Below are 23,321 nucleotides of genomic sequence, written 5' to 3' on the forward strand. Positions count from 1 at the left end.
CAAAGGGCACTTTGACCAAAGGTGGATTTGAGTTGAAAACCCGAAAAGGGTGACTCAAATTTTGAGCAAGATGGGGCATGGACATCACCATTATCAAAGACTTCTAATGGGCATTGCTTCATTTTTGAGATCATTAGAGGCTGCTTCATACACCAATGTCGTCATATGCTTATTCCAGAGAAAATGATGTTGGAAAATGCATTGAACTTAAATGACAGCACGATAGTTGAGGGCTATAATCAATTCAAAATTAGACACCACAGTTTGTCACTGTATTACAAAACAATGAATTGCAAAAAAGACTGAGACTTACAAGGGTTGGCATGTGAAGTTACCTTCTGCCTTCTTTGTTTTTTAGAACGTTTATCGGAGCTTTGACTGGGGCAACACTATTTTCTCTGGTTTACAAGACGGAAGTAGTCCTACCAATTGAAGTAGAAATCCTTGTTCTCTGGGTTTTAGTTGAGCATAATGAATCCAATCTGATCAAAAGGAAAGGCTAAAAACTATTTAGTACAGTCAGATGTACCAAATGCAAATAATGTGAGCCTACAATCAAAAGGTTTGCCTCAGAGAATTCAATAAGGGGAACCTAATTTGGAGAAAGATTCTTCCTACACAAAAGGATTTTAGAGGAAAATGGATGCCAAAGACCTTTTCCGGAGAAGCTCTGATCTTGAGTAGGATAGATGGTAAAACTCGCCAAATCCTGTAAACTTGGATCCAGTCAATAAATACTTTGTTTAAAGAAAGAGAAAGGACCAAGGTGAAAACCTGCAAAGGGTGCCTTGATTCGAAAAAAAAAAGATGAAAAATGAAAAAATGAAAATGAAAAAGTAAAAATGAATAGGCTAAGGGGAAAACCCGCAAAGGGCACCTTAGACCAAAGGGGATTTGAGTTGAAAACCCGAAAAGGGCGGCTCAAATATTGATTAGAGTAGGGCATGAGGTAATCAAAGCAACTCGAATTTTGATCAGATTGGGGCATGTGGTGATCTTGCTATGCCTGAATCAACAGGAAAGGGTAGGCGACATCTTGGGGCATCGACAAAGCACTGTAGATCTCCTAAACAAATGTCAAACTCAGAATGGTCTTCAGAAAGTTTGTACAAAGAAGTTCAAGTTGCGATATCTAAGGCACCCAATTTTCATATTATTTGTTGTTCTTGGAATACCCTATTCTTTTCCAAGATATACATTCCCAATTAATTCCTTTGTCATCCTTCTTTACTATTTTCGATAATTTGTTCTTTCTAGCTATGCTCAGAACCAACTTTATTCTTATCCATTGTTATGACCTTTTTTTTTGCAAACATGTTGCATTGGAATAATGATTAATGGACTAATAGAACTTTCACAAATGAAGTTTTACATATTATTCTGAAAAGTTTCTAAATAATATAGGGACTTGAAATAGGACTATTGTTTAGAACACACCAAATTTAAAGATTGGAAATTTGAGAAGGAATAGTCTAAATTTGGACTTTCTCTTTGGATTTTGTGGTCAAATGCATTGATTGAACAAAATGACAAGATGTCGGATTAATGACCAAGCTTAAATAAACAAGCAAACCATAATCATCAGGCAAGAGGAAGGGGTTACCTCGGAGAAGAGAGCCTTTATTTGCGCATGATTCTTTGGTACGACACCCTGGAAATGGTGTAAGGGGACCAGAAAGATTAAGATCCCATATCCTTGAATTGGGATAAAAGAGGATTGAGGAAAAGCCACCTATCTCTACCCTTGGTTTGCAGTGAAAGAATGATGGCATAAATTGTGTGCCCTGATGGATTAAACTTTAAGTTTTACAGTGGGGGCAACCTGGCTAAATTTTTTTTAGAAAAGCCGATCAAGCGAGAAGACGCTATAGCACGTCAGTCTTAAAGCCTTGATAAATTTCGAGTAACGACAACCTAAGCGAGATCATTATCGAAAAAATAAAACTATGCATTCATGCAAACACTATTCACATGCCTAGTTAGGAGCATTTGATTCATTTTGATCATGCCATCCTAATGATTAGGCATAATTAGGTTCATTATACAGGTCATGTTTCCCAGAGAACAAATTTGGGAAATTACAAATCTTGTCTCCCTAAGCAACAGTGGAGCAGATTGAAGCCAGAAATCTTATCTTCCTGAGATTACAGAGGAGCAGATTGAAGCTAGTAATCCTATCTCCCTGAGATTACAGTGGAACGGATTAAAATAAAGGATCTTATCTCTCTAAAGTTACAGTAGAGTAGATCGCATCAAATTGAAGCCAGAAATCTTATCTCCTTGAGATTACAGCGGAGCAGATTGAAGCTAGTAATCCTATCTCTCTGAGATTATAGTGGAGCGGATTAAAATAAAGGATCTTATCTATCTGAAGTTACAGTAGAGTAGATCGCATCAGATTGAAGCCAGAAATCTTATCTCCCTGAGATTACAGCGGAGCAGATTGAAGCTAGTAATCCTATCTCTCTAAGATTATAGTGGAGCGGATTAAAATAAAGGATCTTATCTATCTGAAGTTACAGTAGAGTAGATCGCATCAGATTGAAGCCAGAAATTTTATCTCCCTGAGATTACAGCGGAACAGATTGAAGCTAGTAATCCTATCTCCCTTATATTACAGTGGAACGGATTAAAATAAATGATCTTATCTCGCTGAAGTTACAGTAGAGTAGATCGCATCAGATTGAAGCCAGAAATCTTATCTTCCTGAGATTATAGTGGAATAGACCGAAGAATTACAAATCTTATTTCCCAAGCGATGTAGTGGAACAAATTAAAGCCACATCGGTGAATCTTGCTTCCCCGACATTGCAATTAAAAAGATTAAAGTCACAGCGGTGAATCTTACTTCTCTGGCGATCAGTGGAGCAGATTAAAACCAAAACGGTGAATCTTGCTTCCCCAACATTGCAGTTAAAAAGATTAAAGCCATAACAACGAATCTTACTCCCTAGGCGGTGCAGCGGAACAAATTAAAGGCACAACAGTGAATCTTGCTTCCCCGACATTGCAGTTAAAAAGATTAAAGCTACAACAGCGAATCTTACTTCCCTTACAGTGCAGTGGAACAGATTAAAGCCACATCAATGAATCTTGCCTCCCGGACATTGCAGTTCAAAAGATTAAAGCTACAACATTGAATCATGCTTCCCCGACATTGCAATTAAAAAGATTAAAGCCACAATGGCGAATCTTACTTTCCAAAAGTTACGAGTTACAAATCCTATCTCCCTAATATTACAGTGGAGTGGATCGAAGCACCAATTCCTATACCTCTGAAGATGCAGTAAGATGGAATGAGGCAACTCGAAGAAGAAGAGCACCAAGGTCCAGTACGACCGGGCAAAATTGGTCATTTTTAAAGTCTTTGCTTCGTTCCCGTTACACGACAACGAGCAAAGAGGGACAGCCATAACAGGCCCAATTTGCCCGGCCCGTTAATAAAATAAAACCAAAATAAGAGCAAAAATTAAATGTCCAAAAGTCTCATTACAGGCCCAAATCAGAAGCCTAAACTAACTTAAACCCAAATACAATCCCTAGCCCAATCGTGTTACAAGCCCAACACAAAAATGAGTCATAAAACCCTAGCATCACAGCTTCCAGCGCCGCAGCCACAAGGGTTCTCCCTCCACTCCACACGCCTCCGTACGCTGTACTTACAAATGAAATGAAGACAACACAGCAGACAAAGAAATAGCAAAAGAAGAAAAAAACAAAAAAGAGGACTTTGTATTTTTCCATTTATTTTTTCTTCTGTATTTCCGGCTAGATAAGCCAAGATTCAAGACTTGTATTCTTTCTTACGCAGATTTTATAAAGAAAAATACAAATACGAAAGGTGATTGCCAAGTTTTTTTCTCTGTTTATTCTCTTTCGTTTTAATATTCCTTGATTATGTGCTAAATACGAAAAACGAGTAAGAAGAAAGCAAAGAGATTACCTGTAACCGGATCTTCGGTCACTCCGTCGTAGTCGAAACTGGGCGAAGGTTCAGAGATCGGCCGAATGGTCATTGAGCGGCATTGAGAGTTTCTTTTGCTTAGGCTTTAGAATGAATAATGCTGCTGTTTTAGGATTTTTTTAACCTATAAGCAGAACATTAAACGTCACCGTTTGATACCAATTCAATGGTTTCAAAACGGTGTCGTTTGGAGGCTAAACCTGCGCGGTGACCCGACCCGAGGGAAGGATCCGTGCCTTTTTGCTCAACGGTCTATTTGCGCGATAGGCCCTCCTGTATTCGGTGTCGTTTCAATTCAGTTTTCTTATTTTTAAAATTTATACTGTGCATTTAATTTCGATTGCATTTAGGTCCTCTGTCAAGTGACGTCGTTTTTAGTGTTTGGACTTGAATGTCCGAACCTTTGCGTTTAATTTCCGTTTCGGTCCCTTAGATTTGACTCAATTAACAATTTAGTTTCATTTTTAATTCTAGTTGTAATTTGTTTTTTTATTTATTTATTGTTAGATATATTTAATTATTATTTTGACATGGTTATTTCTAACATTATTTTGATGTTTAAATTTAATATCCTTTTTAAGCTTATTATTTAGTATAATTTTAAAATATAGTACTCTCATTTAAATTATTAATTATATTATTTAAAGTTATTATACATTAGTTTTTTTTATTCACTATATGTTCTTTTAAATTTTTTAATATAGTAATATTTAATTTATCATTCATCAATACATATTTTTGTAGATCGGAGATAGCTTATATGTTGTAATGTTTTTGTATTTACCTTTTAATACTTTGCATATCAAACATTTATATGGTAATACTTCTTATATAATGTTTTCCTAATATGTATTGGTTACTAAATATTCTTTTAAAAATAAGCTAATGTTGTGATATTACGTATTATTAATTTTAATGTTTTTATGTATTTTCATATGTATTTTAAATATATTTTACTCCCATGAAATTTATCTCTTTTAAATTTTTTTACTTATTTACATGATTCCTACCTTTTTATATATTTTTATATGGTTATGTTTCATACTTTTTTGTAAAGTTAGTAAGTGTATATTATTTGTTATACGTTCGTTTCAAAATGTTGTTTTATAACCTTATTCATTCCATGTCATGTTATTGTAAATTCATGTATAATGTGAGTAAAATTATTGTTGTTACTTCATTTGAATTTATTTATCGCTTATTCGACTACTTCTTTGTTTAAGTTGGAATCATAATTGATCTTTTACATTACATGTTTCTTTTAAAATTCTTACTTTTATCATTCTATTTCATATAAAAAAAAAGCCTAGCATTCATAATTCTCGAAAGAATTGTACCTTAACTTACTGGGTTCTAATTTTTCTCGATGAATTTAGATAGCCATGTGCTTATTTTATTAAAACCATACAATTCTAAAACAAAGCATCTAGGATTTCAGAATGTTGGATCCTAACTTACTGAATGCGGCGTTCTGCTATCCCAAATTTTAAAATAAAAGCAATGTTTAATGTTTAAGAACTTCGAGGAATCGAAACCTAACTTACTGGATTTTGATTTCTCGTTTGACTTAAATGACTGAACAACCTTCTCAAAATGCATTTTTTTTAATTGGAAAATTAAAAGACATACCTAATTTTGACGATTGAAATGTTGCGCTCTAACTCATTAAGTGTGGCAATTTATTTTTTCAAAATAGGTACATCTCGCTATTCAATTTGGTTTATTCAAATTTAAATTTCAAAGGATCGTATCTTAAAATCTTTTTCAAAATTTCGACCTTAAGACATTAAACAATCAATTCGGTACCAATTTTGGGCGTCACGAGAGTGCTAAACCTTCTTCGTGCGTAATTGACCTAAAATTATTTTCAAGGTGATCCGATCACACCACAATAAAATTGACCACTTTAAGACAGCCAAACAAATGGGAGGGAATGTGTATATAATGTTGTGCCTTCGCCAGATATAATGGCTTATGAGAAGAGAAGCCAGGTGATTGAAACCAATCCCAAGGAAAAAAAAGGCTATAATACAAATTAACCATTATGTATAGCTTCAGCGTTAAGTACTTACCAGTTACAGTTCATCATGTTTTCTGACTGCTTCATCTGCAAAAGCCCAAATATGGAACGAAAAAAGTAAAGACAGAAGTCAAGACTGACACTAACTTATATTTGTTACTCCGTATTACATATCATTATATGCTTGATATTAGCCCATCTCAGTTATAAATCATGGATCTGGCTAGTAAATTGATAGGAAAAGGGGAGCAACTGGACAAGAGCTAACCTGAAGGTGCCTCTTTGAAGAAAAATGCAATCTCCCTTTCAGCTGATTGATGGGAATCTGAACCATGTATACAGTTCTTTTCTAAATCTATCCCGCACATTGCTCTAATGCTGGACACAAAAGAAACAGCCAACAAAATGACAGATTACTTGGGAGGTCAAGTTACCATAACTTAAATTTCATCTAGGATGAAGATCTAATTCAAAGTTGGCAAGGACCAAAATCTTGTTAGGTAATGGGAGGACAACTATTCTTTGTCAAATAAAGTAGATCACACAAGAAAATCATTAGACAATACCAGTATAATGACAAAGCACAACCAATAAGTGTTGGGTGCATTGCATTCCCAGGGAAAGAATTCAAGTTCGAATTCTGAAGAACACATGATTGAGAACGGCAGCCACAAACCATATAAGGATTAATCTTCTTGAACCATAAAATGGACAAAGCATAAGATGAAGAAACATGTATAACCTATGAGGATGAGTAATTTTGGCCTTGCCGGCATCAGTGGGTCCAATCAAATTTCGCCAATGAGCAACCGCATCTTCCTTCTCTAAAATCATAACTAACACCGGACCACTGTCAAACATAAATGTCAGTGAAAAACGTGAGATCGAGTAGAAATTTGCAGACTGGTATGATAAATAGTTATAAAAACATATTTGAAAGATGAGAGCTCAACAATGGTCATCTTATTTATAAGAAGATTAAAGCATGTGCTGCATCAAGACAGCTCTTGGCTCTGCAACTTGAAAAACAAAACAAATATAATACTACCAAAACATTCAAAAGAATAAAAGCAGGGTCTAATAAGCCTTGAAATTCAGATAAATGAATTGAATAATCATAAAGAAAAGCATAAACATAAATATTTTCCTTTTCACATGCTCAACATTTTTACAATTCTTTGTTCTTTTTCCGTTCTATCAAAAATGAAAATGCATGGAGAATTTACAATCAGAAAGTGTATGACACCGTCAACATATATAATAAAAGCGTGACTGGTTCTGTCTATGAATTAACAACATTAGGTGAAAACAAATGCAGAAATTTTGCAAATCCAAGAAATTCAAAAACAGCATTGAGATTTGAAGTAATACTATTGAATCAAGACAAAAAAGAAAGAAAAAGTAATAACCTAGTCATGTATCTGATAAGATCAGTAAAGAAGATCTTGGAAGAGTGCTCGGCATAAAAATTAGCCGCATCTTGTTCATCAAGTTGAATCACCATTTCCTTACTGATTTCGAAACCTGATTCCAGAATAACTTGTTTTATTCTGTTAGTATAGTTACCAGATAATCCATCTGGCTTTATTATGCCTAAAGTTCTCTCCTTTTCACCCCTTCCAGTACTTGAATAACACCTACGGTATTAGTTTAAAATACAGGTTTAGAAGAATCCATTAAAAAAATAGCAGATGTGCGGCAAAATTACTCCAAAATTAAATACAGAAGATGTACCTCAAGACTATTACTAACATCGAAAAGAAGAAAAATCTGGTCAGAAATTGAGTCATTTGCAGATAAAACCTGTGAAACAGAAAATAGAGGAAAATATTTTCTAATTAAAATGATTTTAACAAATAACAGATAAATATAATAATTTCGAGAAATGATATCCTTTTTAGTAGATCAATTAATGTGTTCTCTTCTAAAGGAGACTTACCAGAAGTTTATGTTCTTTTTCTCTCTACCAAGAAGAGGGGCGGGAAAATGAAAAAGAATGAAAGGTGTAAGAGACTTTGGTGTGAAAATAAATTCGAAAATATATTGGTCCGAAGAAGTTCGGATGCGATGAATCTCATTTATAGCTGTTTAACCGTCGAGGTCAACTGTTTACAGAAATAATAACGATTTCGGTTTCTAGTTCTAGTGATTAGCCTACGGTTTAAATAATTTTAACCATATCGAATGCCAATTAAAATCAAATTTAGGCTAGACCCTAAATCACAAAGGGTTTGCTAAAATATCGATTTTTATCTCTATTGGGATTGTAAAGCTACTCGGATTATTTAACTTCAGGATATCTTCTTTGCAATTACTGCGCTACACGAGGTGTGAATGTCAATTTGCTCGTCTTTTTTCATTTTCCTACGTCGTTTTATAATTTCCTTTAAATACTTGGCATATTTTGGGATTTTATCAATAAGTTCTAATAGAGGCAAATTGACATCGAGGATTTAAATGAATTAAGAAAATTTACAAAATCTACCTCGTCCCTCTTTTGTTTGTCCTCTAGTCATGTCGGGAACGGTATCTTCATTGTGCTTGGTTTTACTATTACCGGATCAGACTCCTGTTCGACTACCTCTTTATTTGGTTCATGGTGCTTGGTTTGCTCCTCTTCCGTGGATCCGTTGACCTCTTCGAGAACCTCCTCCTCTTTATGGATGGGTGTGATCGATGGCTTTAATGCCTTGCCCGGTCGCAATGCGATTGCCTTTGCGTGCTCCTTTCCATCTCTCCAAGGGTTATTCTCCGTGTTACTAGGGAGACTCTGGTCATTTTGTTTCTGTAACATTGTCATCAATTGGCTCATTTCGTCACAGAGTTTATCCATCCGGGATTCAAGTAGTCCACATGTCGTTTGGAATTTTCAAATGTTCGTCATTATTGTTTGCACCTCCCCTTCTAGTCGGTCAAATCTTTGACCACATACAGCATGGTCATTGCCCACGACTCGTTGTTGCAGTGGTGGAGGTTGATAAGGAGGATTTTGTCAAGTTTGAGCTTGATTTGCGCCTCCTTGGTTACCTCCCCACTTGAATTTTGGATGATCCCTCCAACTGGAATTGTAGGTATTTGAGTAGGGTCCTAACCCCTATTATTTATGTAAATTGTCACCTCTAGTGGGTTCTCGTAGTGTGGCTCCACTCTTGTCGACTTAACTGGTGTTCCCAAACGGTTAAGCTTGTCAAGAATTCATTCGAATCTTTTATCGTTTTCTTCGCTCACCGTTTTCATCATTAGAGGCTTAGATTTGTACATTTGGCTACATGGCCCTCTCATTCAGCCAAATGTACAAATTCATGACCATGTCTTCTATGATTTTATAGGCCCTTTCGTACGTATAGAAAATGAGATATCCGTCGGATGCTCCGTCTTAACTAAATTTGATGTGTCCATCAACATTGTTGTAAAATATTTAGATCTGGAGCCACGCTTGTAGTCCATGTTGTAGGCACTTAGCATTTTCTTGAAACACTCCCACGCCTCTTACATGAATTCACCTTTAAATTATTTAAAATTAGTAATCTTCCGGTTAGGGTGAATGGTTTGACCGATTGGGAAAATTTTGTGGAGAAATTTTTCTGCTAGATCGTTCTATGTGGTGATAGAACCTGGTTCTAAAGAGTCCCGTTGTGTTATCACATAATGAAAATGGGAATAACCAAAGATTTACAGCATTGTCGGATACCCCGTTACATTTGAATGTGTCTATAGTTGATGGAATTGCTTCAAATGCTAATTCGGATCTTCAACTATGTTCCTTTTAAACTTTAGAGTGTTATGGATCATCTGGACAGTGTTCGTCTTTATCTCAAAATTATTGGTGTTAATCGTTGGTTGTTCTATGCTTCCTCATACTGCATCTAGTGTATGTAAAGCGTAGTCGTGCAACGTCCTTTAAGCAATTAGGACTTCTTCCCGGTTATTGCCTTGTTGTTCTCGTGGCTCCTCAAATAATAACTGCAGGTGGATCGGTACATATGGTTGGACGGTTACGTTTGAGTAGTTGCTCGAGATCTGGATGTGGTTCAATCAGAGTGCTTGAGCTTCGAGTCATAAACAACCTGACAAAAAATAAAAATAAAATTAAAATAATTAGACAAAAATTAAAATCATATGTATAGGTCTTAATGTTCCTACTTATCTTATTGATTGTAAAAAAAATTCAAAATTTATTGCCAAAACCTCCCGGACATCGACACCAACAGCTGGACCGTCTTTTAAGGTTGTTAAATATCACACCAAAAATATAGGAGTTAAGAACCCGTGATGTTCGCAAGTGCACGGCTCAAATTGTAATATAGTTTAGTACAACAAAATACTTTGGAAGTATTCCGAGGATCATACCCAATGGAGGATAGAATAAATAATGAAATTGTTTTTACAATAATAAGTCTAAGTAGTACAAATTAGTTCCTATATTACGATGAACCATAAAATAAGTTAAAGGAATGAAAATAAGTAAATAATGAAAAGAAAAAATGAAAAAAAAAATAAACAAATGAAATAAATCGATAAACCAATCAAGAAGATTAACTTGCTTCAGGGTTTATAACTAACTTCGGATTAGCATTTTAGGGTTTATTAGCTACTGATTAATCAATTATTACCTCACAGCCTCTAATTAACTAATCAATTGTTTGATACTTGTTTATCTCTCAACCTCACTTTCTCAACCAGGATAAATTATGATTTACTCGGTTCGACTTATTTCCCGGCCTCGTCTTGCCTATGATAACTTCTTAAGATTGTCAATCCTAATGGTTTAATCACATGTAATTCATACTAACTAATCCATTTTAGGAAACACTAAATCCTCTGTTAATCACATTCTCATCCACTCATTAATCTCCTCTAAGGGATTTAACCACTCATGTTATTCATAATCTAAACTCCAATTGAATAAATCATGTAAGGAACACAATCGATTCAGAAGAGAAAAAAGAATTGACTATTGTGGATATAATATCGAATTGGGAACGGAGTAGTAATTCTCTTGATTGGAATAAATAAATAAAATTAATTCAAAAGAACATAAACTAAAATACTTAAATAGAAGAAATAAACTCTTGAGCCAAAATTAATTTCAAGAGGAAAACAAGAAAGTATCAAAAAGCTAAAAAGAAAAAGAAAAATAAAACTAAATCTACTTCTAAACTACTAAGGTTTCTAAAGGCATCGAAGCCAACTTGGTTACATACAACTTCTAATACCTATTTATAGAAGCGTTGGTAGCCCAAATTAGGTCTTCAACATCTCCTAGGTCTTCGCATAAGTTTTATTATGTGAACAAAAATAACCTCATATATACTTGAGCAGTATGTTGATGTGTGCCGCGCCTCATCCCTTGCGTGGCGCAACATGACACCTAAACTCTGCCTTGTGCTATTTGTTTGATGTTTTGACATACCAGGAAGCTGATGCATCACTCGATCCTTGCTTCCACATCAACTGAACCTTTATATTTTTATCTTACATACTCAATTGAACATATTAGCACAACCTAAGTCCCTTGTCGACCTATTAGGTCACGACACTTACAAAATGTGTTAAAAACACTTATTTTCTAAACTTTTAATCCTAAGGCCAAATTATCAAAAACATAATATAAAATCCTAAATTGCCTAGAAAACAAGATCCTTAAGTTCGGAATTGACCCAAATTGACTACTACATGTGATGATAGGTCAATTAACACATTGGGAAAGCTAATTTCGTGGCTGACACGTCGAGCATGAAAGTTATGGTTGAATTGTAGGCAATGTTTGCCTAGCTTAGCATTAGCAGAGATGGTAGCTTGCAGGTTGAGTTGAGAATCAAACAGGTGTTGTTTGATTAGATTAAAGAGGCACAACTTGTAGATACCAAGTTGACTAAGAAAAAGAATTGTTCAACAAGGCATGGTTGAGAGTTTCAGTATAGATGATCATGGTTGTCTAAGATTTTTTAACATACTAGCAGAACGAAAATGTATCGTGACTTACGAGAAATGTATTGATGGCCCGGTATAAAAAGAGAGATAGTCAAATTTTTTGCCAAATGTATGACTTTTCAATTTGTAAAGGGAGAACATTAGGTTGCCACTAGATTGCTTCAGCCTATCTTGATTCCTGAATGGAAATAGAAGTGTATTACGATGGATTTTTTAATTGGTTTATCATTTTCTTCAAGTAAAAGAAATGTCATTTGGGTGATAATTCATCGATTAACGAAGTTAGCCCATTTTCTAGCAATTAGAATAGATTGGTCACTTCCAAAATTGGTTGAAGTCTGCATTCGAGAGATAGTCAAATTGCATAATGTTCCTGTATCAAATTGCATAGTGTACCTGTGTCTATTATCTCTGACCGAGATCCGCGCTTTGCTTCTAGATTCTAGAAGCATCTACATGAATCTTTAAGTATGAGATTAAATTTCAGCACAACTTTTCATTCTCAGACAGATGGCCAATCAGAATGGGTATTCAGATATTAGAATATATGTTGTAATCATGTGTAATTGAGAGATAGTCAAATTGCATAGTGTACCTGTGTCTATTATCTCTGACCGAGATCCGCGCTTTGCTTCGAGATTCTGGAAACATCTACATGAATCTTTAAGTATGAGATTAAATTTCAGCACAACTTTTCATTCTCAGACAGATGGCTAATCATAATGGGTATTCAGATATTAGAATATATGTTGTAATCATGTGTAATTGAGAGATAGTCAAATTGCACAGTGTACCTGTGTCTATTATCTCTGATCGAGATCCGCGCTTTGCTTCGAGATTCTGGAAGCACCTACATGAATCTTTAAGTATGAGATTAAATTTCAGCACAACTTTTTATTCTCAGTCAGATGGCCAATCAGAATGGGTATTCAGATATTAGAATATATGTTGTAATCATGTGTAATTGATTTTGAATCATGCTGAGAATGTTATTTACCTCTAGTTGAATAATAACAATTTTTAGTCGAGTATTTCAGTGGCTGTATATGAAGCATTATACGGTCGAAAGTGTAGAACACCTATTTGGAAGTCGGATTTGAGTGAAAGAAATATTATTGGGCCAGAATTGATTAAGGAAATTGAAGATACAGTTAAACTGATTAGGGACATATTAAAAGCGACTTTTGATAGGAAAAAATTGTGAGTTGACCTGAAAGAAAGAGAGATCGAATATTTGATGGGAGATAAGGTATTTCTAAAAGTTTCTCCATGGAAGAAAGTTCTTCAATTTGGTCGTAAAAGGAAGTTGAGCCCCAGATTCATCAGACCGTATGAAATCGTCAAAATGGTTGGACTAGTAATGTATCAACTAGTGTTACCAACGAAATTACAAAATATTCACAATGTGTTTCATGTATCGATGCTCAAAAGGCAACGTTCTGATTCTTCTCATATTATTTCGATGAAAGAAATTAAAATTCAAGTTGAACTATCCTTTGAAGAAGAACCAGTTGAAATTCTAGCTCGGGAACTTAAAGAGCTGAGAAACAAACGTGTTCCACTTGTGAAAGTATTGTGGAGAAATCATAGTGTGGAAGAAACAACTTCAAAACCTGAGGAATCAATTAGATCTCAGAATCACCACCTCTTTCTAGGTAAATTTCAAGGACGAAATTTCTTAAGAAAGGAATAATTGTAATGACCCGAAATTTAATGGTGTCAAAAATTACGATTTTGGGACCCCATTTCCGTAAATTGAGCCCATAAATATTCTTATTAAATATTTACAAAGTTATGTTATTGATGAATTGAGTAAGTAATTCTTAAGGTACAAGGGCTAAATTGAAAAAGTGATAAAATTTCAATTACTTGGGATTTTTATTAATTGGAAATGGGTTAAGGATTAAAGTATCAATTATATCACTTAGAAAATTTAAGTGGATGATGGCTTATAATTTTATAAATACTAAGTTATAAAATTTTATAATTAAAATTATAATATGGTAATAATTTTATAACAAATAACAAAACATGTGGAAGGAAAGAGAAACATTTCCTCCTTCCATATACAACCGAAATAGGAGACAATAAAAAGAGAAGTTCGACTTTAAGGGTTTCAATTTGGAAGTTTTAATAACCAGCGTCAACCCAGATTCCTAAAAAAATGGAAAAGATAAAGTCGTCAACAAATAGATCAAAGTTTACGATATGTATTTCGATGATTCAGAACTTATATAATTTTTTCTTTTTCATGTTAATCTATATCGTACATTATTGAGTTAAGTCATTAAGAATAATTTGAATTGACTTGATGTAATTGAAATTTGTTAACGAAATAAAGACTAAAGTGAATAGAATAGAAAATTCCGATTTTATTGATATTAGATGAATAGCATGATATTGAATTGTGTTATAAAGGGGCATATAAAAGGTTGACTGTTGATGATCGGGATTTAATAGTTAAAGAAGGTGATGGAACCAATTATAATGAGTCGAGAAAACCATCGTTGCAGGCAATCTAGGGTGGTAGGTCATTATTGTCAGCAACTCGAGATGATAGAATTGAATTGAAAAACCATAATTGTTGGGCAATCTAGGGTGGTAAACCTTAATTTATGGAAATTTGAGCTTGTAGGTCATCATTAGCGAGCAACTCTGTAACACCCCTAACCCGTCTCCATTGCTGATTTAGGGTTACAAAGCATGACCATACAATCGAAAACATTTAAACATCATATCATTCAACAAGTTAATTATATCATAAACCATGCATTCACATGCATATTGTCCATAAATTGAGCCCTCAAGGCCCTAAAAATAGCTTAGAAACAATTCGAGACTAATTTGAAACAATTTGGAAAGTTTAGGAAAAAGATGCAAAATTTAAAAACAAGGGTCACGCAACCGTGTGGTCAGGCTGTGTGACATGGCCTAGGCCGTGTAACTTTAAAAATAGGGACACATACCGTGTTCCAGCCAGTGTCCTCACTCGTGTAACTCACTAAGTAGGGTCACATGGCTGTGTCACACGCCATGCCATGTAACTTTCGAAATAGGAACACACGGTTGTATTCCAGCTCATGTCCTTACCCGTGTAACTTAGTAGGGTCACACGACCGTGTCACATGCCCATGTGCCAGGCCGTATGTTAGGCTATGTAACTCATTGACTTGAACCCTTAGAAATCTTAAGATGACACACGGTTGTGTCGCTAGGTCATGTGCCTCACACAGTTGAGTCACACACTCATGTCCTAGGCCATGTGAATCTAAAATTTACCTAAAATCAAACCATTTCAAAACCATTTCATGCATAAACATTCAAACCAATTGTGCACACCTTCAAGGGATCAAAACACAATCTAAAGCATGCAAAAACATACCATTTCAAGCATCTTAGATCACCTAACCAATATGCCATTCAAAGGCACCACATTTTTGCATCCAAACATCATTTACCTAATCATGTCTATATGATATATTTCATGCATACAAACCTAGTCTATATATGTACTAAAACATGCCACATATCACTATTTCCAAGCCACTCTAACATACAATAAGAGCATTATTTACAAACCTTAACAAGTGACGAAAAATGACAACATTTGGTAAACATTAAAGTGCACCAACCAAACATAATTTTCAAGACCTAAACATAACAAACCACCATTACACAACATCCTATACATGCCATTATAAACCTTGGCCAAACATACAAAAACTACCGAAATGTCTGCTAGATAGTGTGATAAGTCTCCAACAAGCTTCCAACCAAATCGAGCTTCCGATAATCTATAAAACAAAGGGAAAACAACTATATAAGCAATGAATGCTTAGTAAGCTCGTATAAACCAAAACATAACTTACCATTTTATTTGCATATATAAAATATAAGTATAAAATCAATCAAAACCATAAGCATATCATAAGCCTATACAACATCACCAAAATCACAAGTTAGTACTCTTGTACATGGTTCAAATGAATTCATCCATAAACAACTAGATTTTCACATATAAACTCATCATTTAGTTCATAATTCCTTTTCATAAGTTCATGATACATTCCATTTGAACACTTACCATTTATTTCCCTTTCATACTCATTGAACCATCTAGAATTACATCGGATACATGGGAAAGCTCACACAAAGTGTGCCTTTACATATAAACGTAACATTTCATTTACATCATTGCTCACACGAGCTGTGAAATAGGCCTCCTCACACGAGCTATGGGTCAGAATGTAAGCTATACAATGCTACTCATGCAAGCTGTGCAGACTTTTAAAAAAAATGTAGGACTTTAGCCATCGATAGAACATTCAATACCAACACCCGAAACATGAAATCCCTAATAACATATCATTTGTATCCTAAACATTCTTAAGGTTCAACCGGGACCCAATATCCTTCAATTCATCATAGCATTGATACTTTTATATATTGATTCGTTTGCATCCAATTAACATAACAACCATTCAATTTAAACAACATTTAAACAATTACCGTTTATACGAACTTACCTCAATGACTAGGGGCATAGAAGTTAGATCAACTAATCTAAAGCTTTAGCTTTTCCTCGATCTAAGTCCAAACGTGGTTTATCTTAATCTAAATAGATAATTTCAATCAATTAACTACTTCTAGTATTCACTTTATCAACATTTCATATTTATAAAAATTACCAATTTGCGTTAACATTTTAACTTTTCACAATTTAGTCCTTATGCTTATAAATTAAAATCTAGCCATTTCAAACTAAATCCATTTTAACCATAGATGTAAAGGACTTTGAAACAACCCATATCAACGATCATTTCACAATAAAACCCTAGAATTTACACTTTTAACAATTTAATCTATAACACCAAAATTCATCAAAAACCAATTAACAAACTTGTTTATTTTTCAACAAAGATTTATCATCTATCAATTAACATCAAAACCTACTAAAAAACATCCATGTCATAACCCTCAACCTTTAACAATTATCGCAAGTTAACTACTAGGCTAGCTAGATTTAGCTAAAACGATCTCAAAAACATAAAAATCATTAAAAATGGGGCTCAGAATCACATACATACAAGATGGAAAACTAGGCAAATGCTCAAACTGTAATAGCCCATTTTTAGTGAAATCAGAATAGTGGTGTCAAGACTACAAATTTCATGAGTAAATTATTATTTTAGTATTATTTTAATGTTTATGGGATTTTAGTAAGGTCGTATTAAAATTTAGTTAAGAAATATTGATGTTTCAATGATTATTTAAGTGAAAAAGACTAAATCGTAAAAGGTACAAAAGTAGAGTTCTATTAGTCAAATGTGTCAAATAGCTATAAATTTTAATCTAAGGGACTTGGATGGTAAATAGACCAATTGAGTTAATAGTGGATATTTATGGACTTGGTTTTGTTGAAATTATGAATATTTTTAAAGGGAAAATATGAAAAAATGGTTAATAAGGGTTAAATTAAACAAAAAAATATTCATCTTATTCATTTCATCTACCCTAACCATGTTTTAGACATTGAAGATGGGGAGCATTCGGTTTCTACCTTTACTTTGCATGGTATGATTCTAAGTCTCATTTTTAATGATTTTTATGTTTTCAAGATCAATTTGTAAAACTATTAAAGATTGAGGGTTATGCCATGAATGTTTTTGCATGATTCTTGATATTTTAATGATAGATTATGGGTCCTTGTTGATAAGTAAACAATTTTTGTAAAGTGATTTTTGATAAAAATGGCATTTAGGGACTTATTTGTAAAAGTAGTAAAATTTCATGTTAAATTTGTGAAATGATGGTTTTTATGGATTGATTTAAGTACCTATAGAATTCAACTAGCTTGAAAAGAGGACTAAAATGTTTAAGTTTCAATTTATGGGCTTAAGGACTAAATTGTGAAAAGCTAAAATGTTAGGGGAAAAATAATAATTTTGCAAAAATATGAATTGTGGACTAAATTTAATGCGAGGGATATTAAATGGATTAAAATTTTCTATTTAAATCAAGATAGACCATGTACAAATCTAGATCGGGGAAAAGCTAAAGCCTCAAATTAGTCGATTACGTTCCTACGCCCTAGTTGTCGAGGTAAATTCGTATGTATGGATTACTAGATTCATGTTATTCAATTGTATGTTATTATGTATTTATAATGCTATTAATCAATGTATATCCAAAGAAATGCCATGACGGTTATCGAGCCCCGGTTGAACCTTAGAAATTCGTAAGATACAAATGACATGTCATTAGGGATTTCATGTTTCGAGTCCTGGTCTTGAATGTCCTACCGATGGCTAAGGTCCTGCATTTGTTGCAGATACTCCATAGCTCATGTGAGTAGCATCATGTAGCTTATGTTTTGACCCACAGCTCGTGTAAGCAGGCCCATTTCACAGCTCGTGTAAGCTTTCTCGAGTATCTGATGATATTCTAGATGGTTCAATAGGCAAGAAAAGGGAGTAAAAAGGTAAGTTAACAAAGGTGATATTGCATATGCTCATGAAAATTTGGATGAATCAAATGATATATGTTTATGTGAAAATAGCTTACCTTATGCTTAATTCAAGTAAGTTATGTAATAATGCACCAACTTGTGTATTATTGATAATGATGCTTAGGCTTGTGCCAAGCTTGTGGTTGGAATACTTATGCTTATACTTAATGTTATTTAGATGAAATGGTAAATTATGTTTCATGTTCTACGAACTTAATAAGCATTATGTGCTTAAGTAGTTTTCTTTCTTACATTTTCTAGATTATCGAAAGCTCGATTGGTTTGGAAGCTTGTCGGAGATCTATCACACTATCCAGCATAAATATTGATAGTTTTTGATGTTTTGGCCAAGGTTATTATGCAATGTATAGGTGGACTTATAATGATGTTTAATTGAATGCCTAGATGTTGGTTTGGTATGTGTAACGCGTAGGTTTGTGCAAGTGTACACAGTCGTTATCAAGAAATAAGTAAGTATCGAGTTATCATCTCCATAGGGATTATATTTGTGCTAAGTCACTTAATTTGTAAAATTATATTAACAATTTGGTAAATAAAAACACAATATAGTTGAGAAGTGGTGATTAAAATATATTAAACTAAATGCAATGATCCCTAATGCAAATTATCATAAGTATGCAACTATATGAATGAAATAGATTTTAGTCAAATTAAACACAATTTACAACAACTATAACATAAATAAACTAGGACAATTACTTTAATTAAACTCAATTTATTATCAACATGTTTAATAACATTCGGAAAAACATTCCATGGCAACTCGATCTTTCATGAGTTTGGAAACCACATTAGGTCCTTTAGGAATCCTTTACTTAGTAAATACGCATTTTACTGACCCTTATTTACTAAGGGTTTCTTAGCATTCATGTGAGGTAACAGGGACGTGTTAGGTTTGAAACAATTTAATCACACAAATCTAAAAACTATGCAGATAACAGAGCTTGGTTAGAGTTGTTATGCAACCTACAATTTAATCGTGTTAGGATCTAAATTGAGCATGCACATTTCAATTATGCGTCCATTAGTCGTCGTCTGGTTAGGATCCCTCAGCTAATTCAAGTGCATTTCAATCACGTATGAACGAAATACAGACTTGATTTTAATTGAAAATATGATCGATTGAGGCACAAACATTATAAGCATGAATCAAATAAATATTATTTAATCAAAGCAATCATCCTAGCTTAAATAAAATTAAGCTAACATTGTTGTAAACAAGAAAAAAGAACACATAGCAAACATCTTTATATTAAGTTAAAGAAAAGAAAGATTAAACCCAATTCAGAGTGGCTGTCACCTAAGACTCTGACTGACGAGACTGCTTCATTCCTTTGCTTTGCTTCTTTGCTGATGGTTCTCCAAGGTGGCGAACCAAGGTTTCTTTAAGAGGCTTAATTGCTAAAATCTCTATGAAGAGATGATGTTAGGCATGGGAATAGAAAAGGCTAAGAGAAAAAGAGAGAATGATACTTGATGGATGCTTGAGGGATGATGAATAAAGGAATGAGAAGGTCTTATTTATAGGTGAGGAGAGAGAGATACTTTGCTAAAAATAGGAGTTTCCATCTGTTGAACCATCTTCCATGGGTGGCCGGTCATAATTTTAGTAAGTTGAGCTGATTTTTCCTTAATTTTTGGTCAATTTGAGTGCCACAACAACTCAGAACTGAGACTCGGTCAAGTACAAATCTTCAGGTAAATCTCTAATTTCTTCAACTCTTTAAGGACCTTATGCAATTAAACCAAAAAGTGGTTTATGGACAGCCATGTGCAGCGGAACTTTGGGTTGACTTGGTCTCTAATTTTGACGGTTTTGTAATCCAACAAAGCTATCAGACCTGTCCAAAATAAATCAACAAGTTAGAGGACCAAAGAATTAAATTTATCCAATTTAATTAATTAATTAAAACCCAAATTATTAATGAAATATTTTAAATGAATTATTAAATATAATTTTATATTTTATTATTTAATTTAATCATGCATGGCCCACTTTATGTCTTAAAAAATATAATATATTTAAATTAATATAAAATAAGCCATTTATTGCATAAAAACTATATAATAAAATCACATTTTAATAATTTCTATGTCCGAATTTTATATTTTCACATATTTCATTAATTTATTAAACAATTACTTAGTTTTAACAACGAATTTAAGTAAAAAGGTGATAAATTACATAGGAAAAATCCTATATGTTTTTCCGTTTACACACCCCAAACTTAAATCGTTGCTCGTCCCGAGTAATGTTTATGCACATCAAAAGGTCTTGCTAAGGCAAAATTGCTAATTGTGTAAGCAGCATCAATCTTTGTCCCATAATTATGCATTAATAACTTCATGCTTATCGATCTTCTTTATTAACAAGTAATTCATATACAAACAGTCCTTAAAATTATACTAAGCTTCAAAATATGCCAATATGAATCATAGTTTGCATGTATGTCACAACCATAGATAACATTCTTCATTCAACATAATTTCCTATCAATCAAGCAAACAATCACAAGGCTTATTTATGATCTTCATATGTTGAACTTAGGACTTCCCCTCCACTAATGTAGGTGACATAATCATCAAATCAACAAGTCTTTTACAAGGTTGTAATGGGGCTCGATTAAAGGTAGGAATTTTAAGAGATGAGACATTTCAGTTTAAAAATATCTCAACCTTTAACTTTGTCTTATTTTTCTCGTAATACAACATTTTCCTTTAAGTGAACCTTTGGAACACCCCCAAACTTATTTTGAACTCAAGCTCATACATCTTTCCTTTTTGGAGACTGAGCGAATGTTTCTTCATTTTTTTAAGCATGAGCACATACATCTTTATGAAAATTTCCTCAAATGTTGATTCCCAAGACAACTTTAGTTAAGATAAGTGGACAAAATTAGGATAATTTTAAAAAGATGGTAACTAGCTTATAATGTAGGTTCATTGCAAAAACAACAGGCCTATAAGCTCAAAATTACAGTTTCAAGGGTCTAATATCATAGGGTTGGCTTGAAAAGCCTCAAACGATCCAAAGAAATAGTGCCTATATCATTTAAGATTTTTATGTCCCGTAGGATTTCGCCTCAAGAAAGTTTCTAAGTCAATTCTAAAGATATAAACTTTCATGCATGTCTAATCTCAAAAGAAACTAAGTTTTCATGGCAAACATTACTAAGGTTAAGATCATACAAGCATTCCATTCTTCATGATAACATACTGTTACTTAGATAAAATCATCATTCATATTTGCATACAAACTACCTCAGTAACAAGAAAAAAATATCTTTAAACATTCATATATTAAAACATACTTATGAAAGAAATAATTGAAGCATACTTGAAAAAAAATTTAAAAGTTTGAGCAATTTATTTGCCTTACCCTCATTTCAAAAAGAAGCAATGTCCTTATTGCAAGAACAAAGTAATGAATGAAAACTGAACACCAGGTAGGATTGTAAAGAAAGAGAGGAGAGTCATTAAGACTGCTTAAGTACCAAGTCTTCCCTAATAACCCAATCCTAGACATGTTCATTCCCATTACCACATCACTTAGTCTTATTCTTTCTAAAGAAGTGCTAAGTTTGTTCATGCTTGCTATGTTTTATTCTGCAGAAATTAAATCCTAATTACGAAAGAAATAAATTCCTAAACACCTAAAAATAATTAAATAAATAATAGGACAAGAATCCCCATTTTATTTTTCTGACTTATTCCCCTTGTCTTCTTTAGCTCCATCTCTGCTTGCAACGTCAGTATCTTCCGTCCATGTCTCAAAGATATCATCTGGGAACTTAGGAACAAAAGTATTAGAGATATTCTTAAAAGTATTTTGAATTGAGTCATCTCTAATTTTTGCATATTTCCAATAAGTTTATTGTTGATTGTGCATGAACTTGCACATATCCATCAAACTTGACAACTCTAATTTCCTTGAAGTACTTGCAGAAGTCGGCATGAGAGTTGTATATTTAGGTTCAACACTTAGCTTGACTAGTTCTTCTTCTGGCACAACCCTCAATTCAGAAATGTTCAGTTCCTTATCAGATTTTTCCTCTTCAGTTTCTGTGGCTGAATTAGCTTCAATTTCAATTCCATCTCTTGACTCCTCTATATCCAGCTCATTTGGCTCTTCTTGCTCACCTTGATTCAGTTAATGCACCCTCTCTACTAATCTTTCAATATCATAATTTGTAATGCATCCTTGAACATATCACCCCTTCAAATTTGCTTGTGTTTTAACATGGGCCTTTAAGCAAAGTGAAGTGATTAATGATAGGAAATAAGCACTTCATGCCTTCTTTTTAGCAAAATTGTGAACCTCTTTGAGGATAATTTTCCTGACATTAATGGACTTTTCTGTCAAAATTGCATATAACAAAAGCATCCGTTCCATCGAAATGGTGGAACTATGTGAGATAGGCATAAAATTGTAGCGAACGAAATAAAACCATATCTTTGCTACTAGTTTTAAGTATTCTCTTTGAAAACAATGGCTCCCATACTTTCTTATAATCCATTGGGATCTCGAATTTGTCACAACATCAAGCACTTATTGAAGAAAATCCCAATTGATATTGTTCATCATAGGGTAGTACTCATCTTCTTCATCATCAGATAAATTAAACAAATCATTGATGGAATTAAAAGTAAGAGGTACCTTTTTCTTTCGAACGATGACTTCAGTAGCATCTTGTGTAGTCAAACTAGCATAGAATTCTTGAACTAATGCATCATCGGGAAGTGAACGAGCATCACAAAATCATTCCCACTTGAGAGCATTGATTTTCTTTCTAATGATATAGGAACAACCATCAAATCATTACTCTTCAATTTAAAACCTTTTTCCGGCATCATAGTTTGATGCTTGAAGATTG

General features: G+C 33.6%; 1 protein-coding gene and 1 non-coding gene across 4 annotated transcripts; one reads left to right on the forward strand and one right to left on the reverse strand.

Annotated features, from left to right (window-relative positions):
* Nucleotides 1–2,917: 2,917 nt before the first annotated feature.
* On the reverse strand, nucleotides 2,918–8,097 carry LOC107900600 (probable nucleoside diphosphate kinase 5). 3 transcript variants are annotated; one of them, XM_016826262.2, is made up of 7 exons: nucleotides 7,924–8,092; nucleotides 7,719–7,787; nucleotides 7,394–7,621; nucleotides 6,727–6,834; nucleotides 6,253–6,362; nucleotides 6,037–6,071; nucleotides 2,918–4,237 (listed from the first exon to the last, which is right to left on the reverse strand). In XM_016826262.2, exons 2-6 carry the CDS (start codon nucleotides 7,772–7,774, stop codon nucleotides 6,040–6,042), a joined length of 534 nt encoding a protein of 177 aa, XP_016681751.2. In that variant the 5' UTR covers nucleotides 7,775–7,787; nucleotides 7,924–8,092; the 3' UTR covers nucleotides 2,918–4,237; nucleotides 6,037–6,039. The 3 variants fall into 3 exon arrangements, with proteins under 3 accessions (XP_016681751.2, XP_040951833.1, XP_016681750.2); XM_041095899.1 differs by lacking the exon at nucleotides 2,918–4,237 and having other exon boundaries at nucleotides 5,792–6,071; nucleotides 7,737–7,787; nucleotides 7,924–8,097; XM_016826261.2 differs by lacking the exon at nucleotides 2,918–4,237 and having other exon boundaries at nucleotides 5,792–6,071; nucleotides 7,924–8,088.
* Nucleotides 8,098–9,424: 1,327 nt separating this feature from the next.
* Nucleotides 9,425–9,526, forward strand: LOC121218952 (small nucleolar RNA R71). Its single transcript, XR_005915433.1, has one exon. It is a non-coding gene; the product is annotated as a small nucleolar RNA R71 (small nucleolar RNA).
* The last annotated feature ends 13,795 nt before the right edge of the window (nucleotides 9,527–23,321 follow it).

Source organism: Gossypium hirsutum, chromosome D06, assembly GCF_007990345.1.
Source record: "Gossypium hirsutum isolate 1008001.06 chromosome D06, Gossypium_hirsutum_v2.1, whole genome shotgun sequence".
NCBI classification, from domain to species: Eukaryota; Viridiplantae; Streptophyta; class Magnoliopsida; order Malvales; family Malvaceae; genus Gossypium; species Gossypium hirsutum.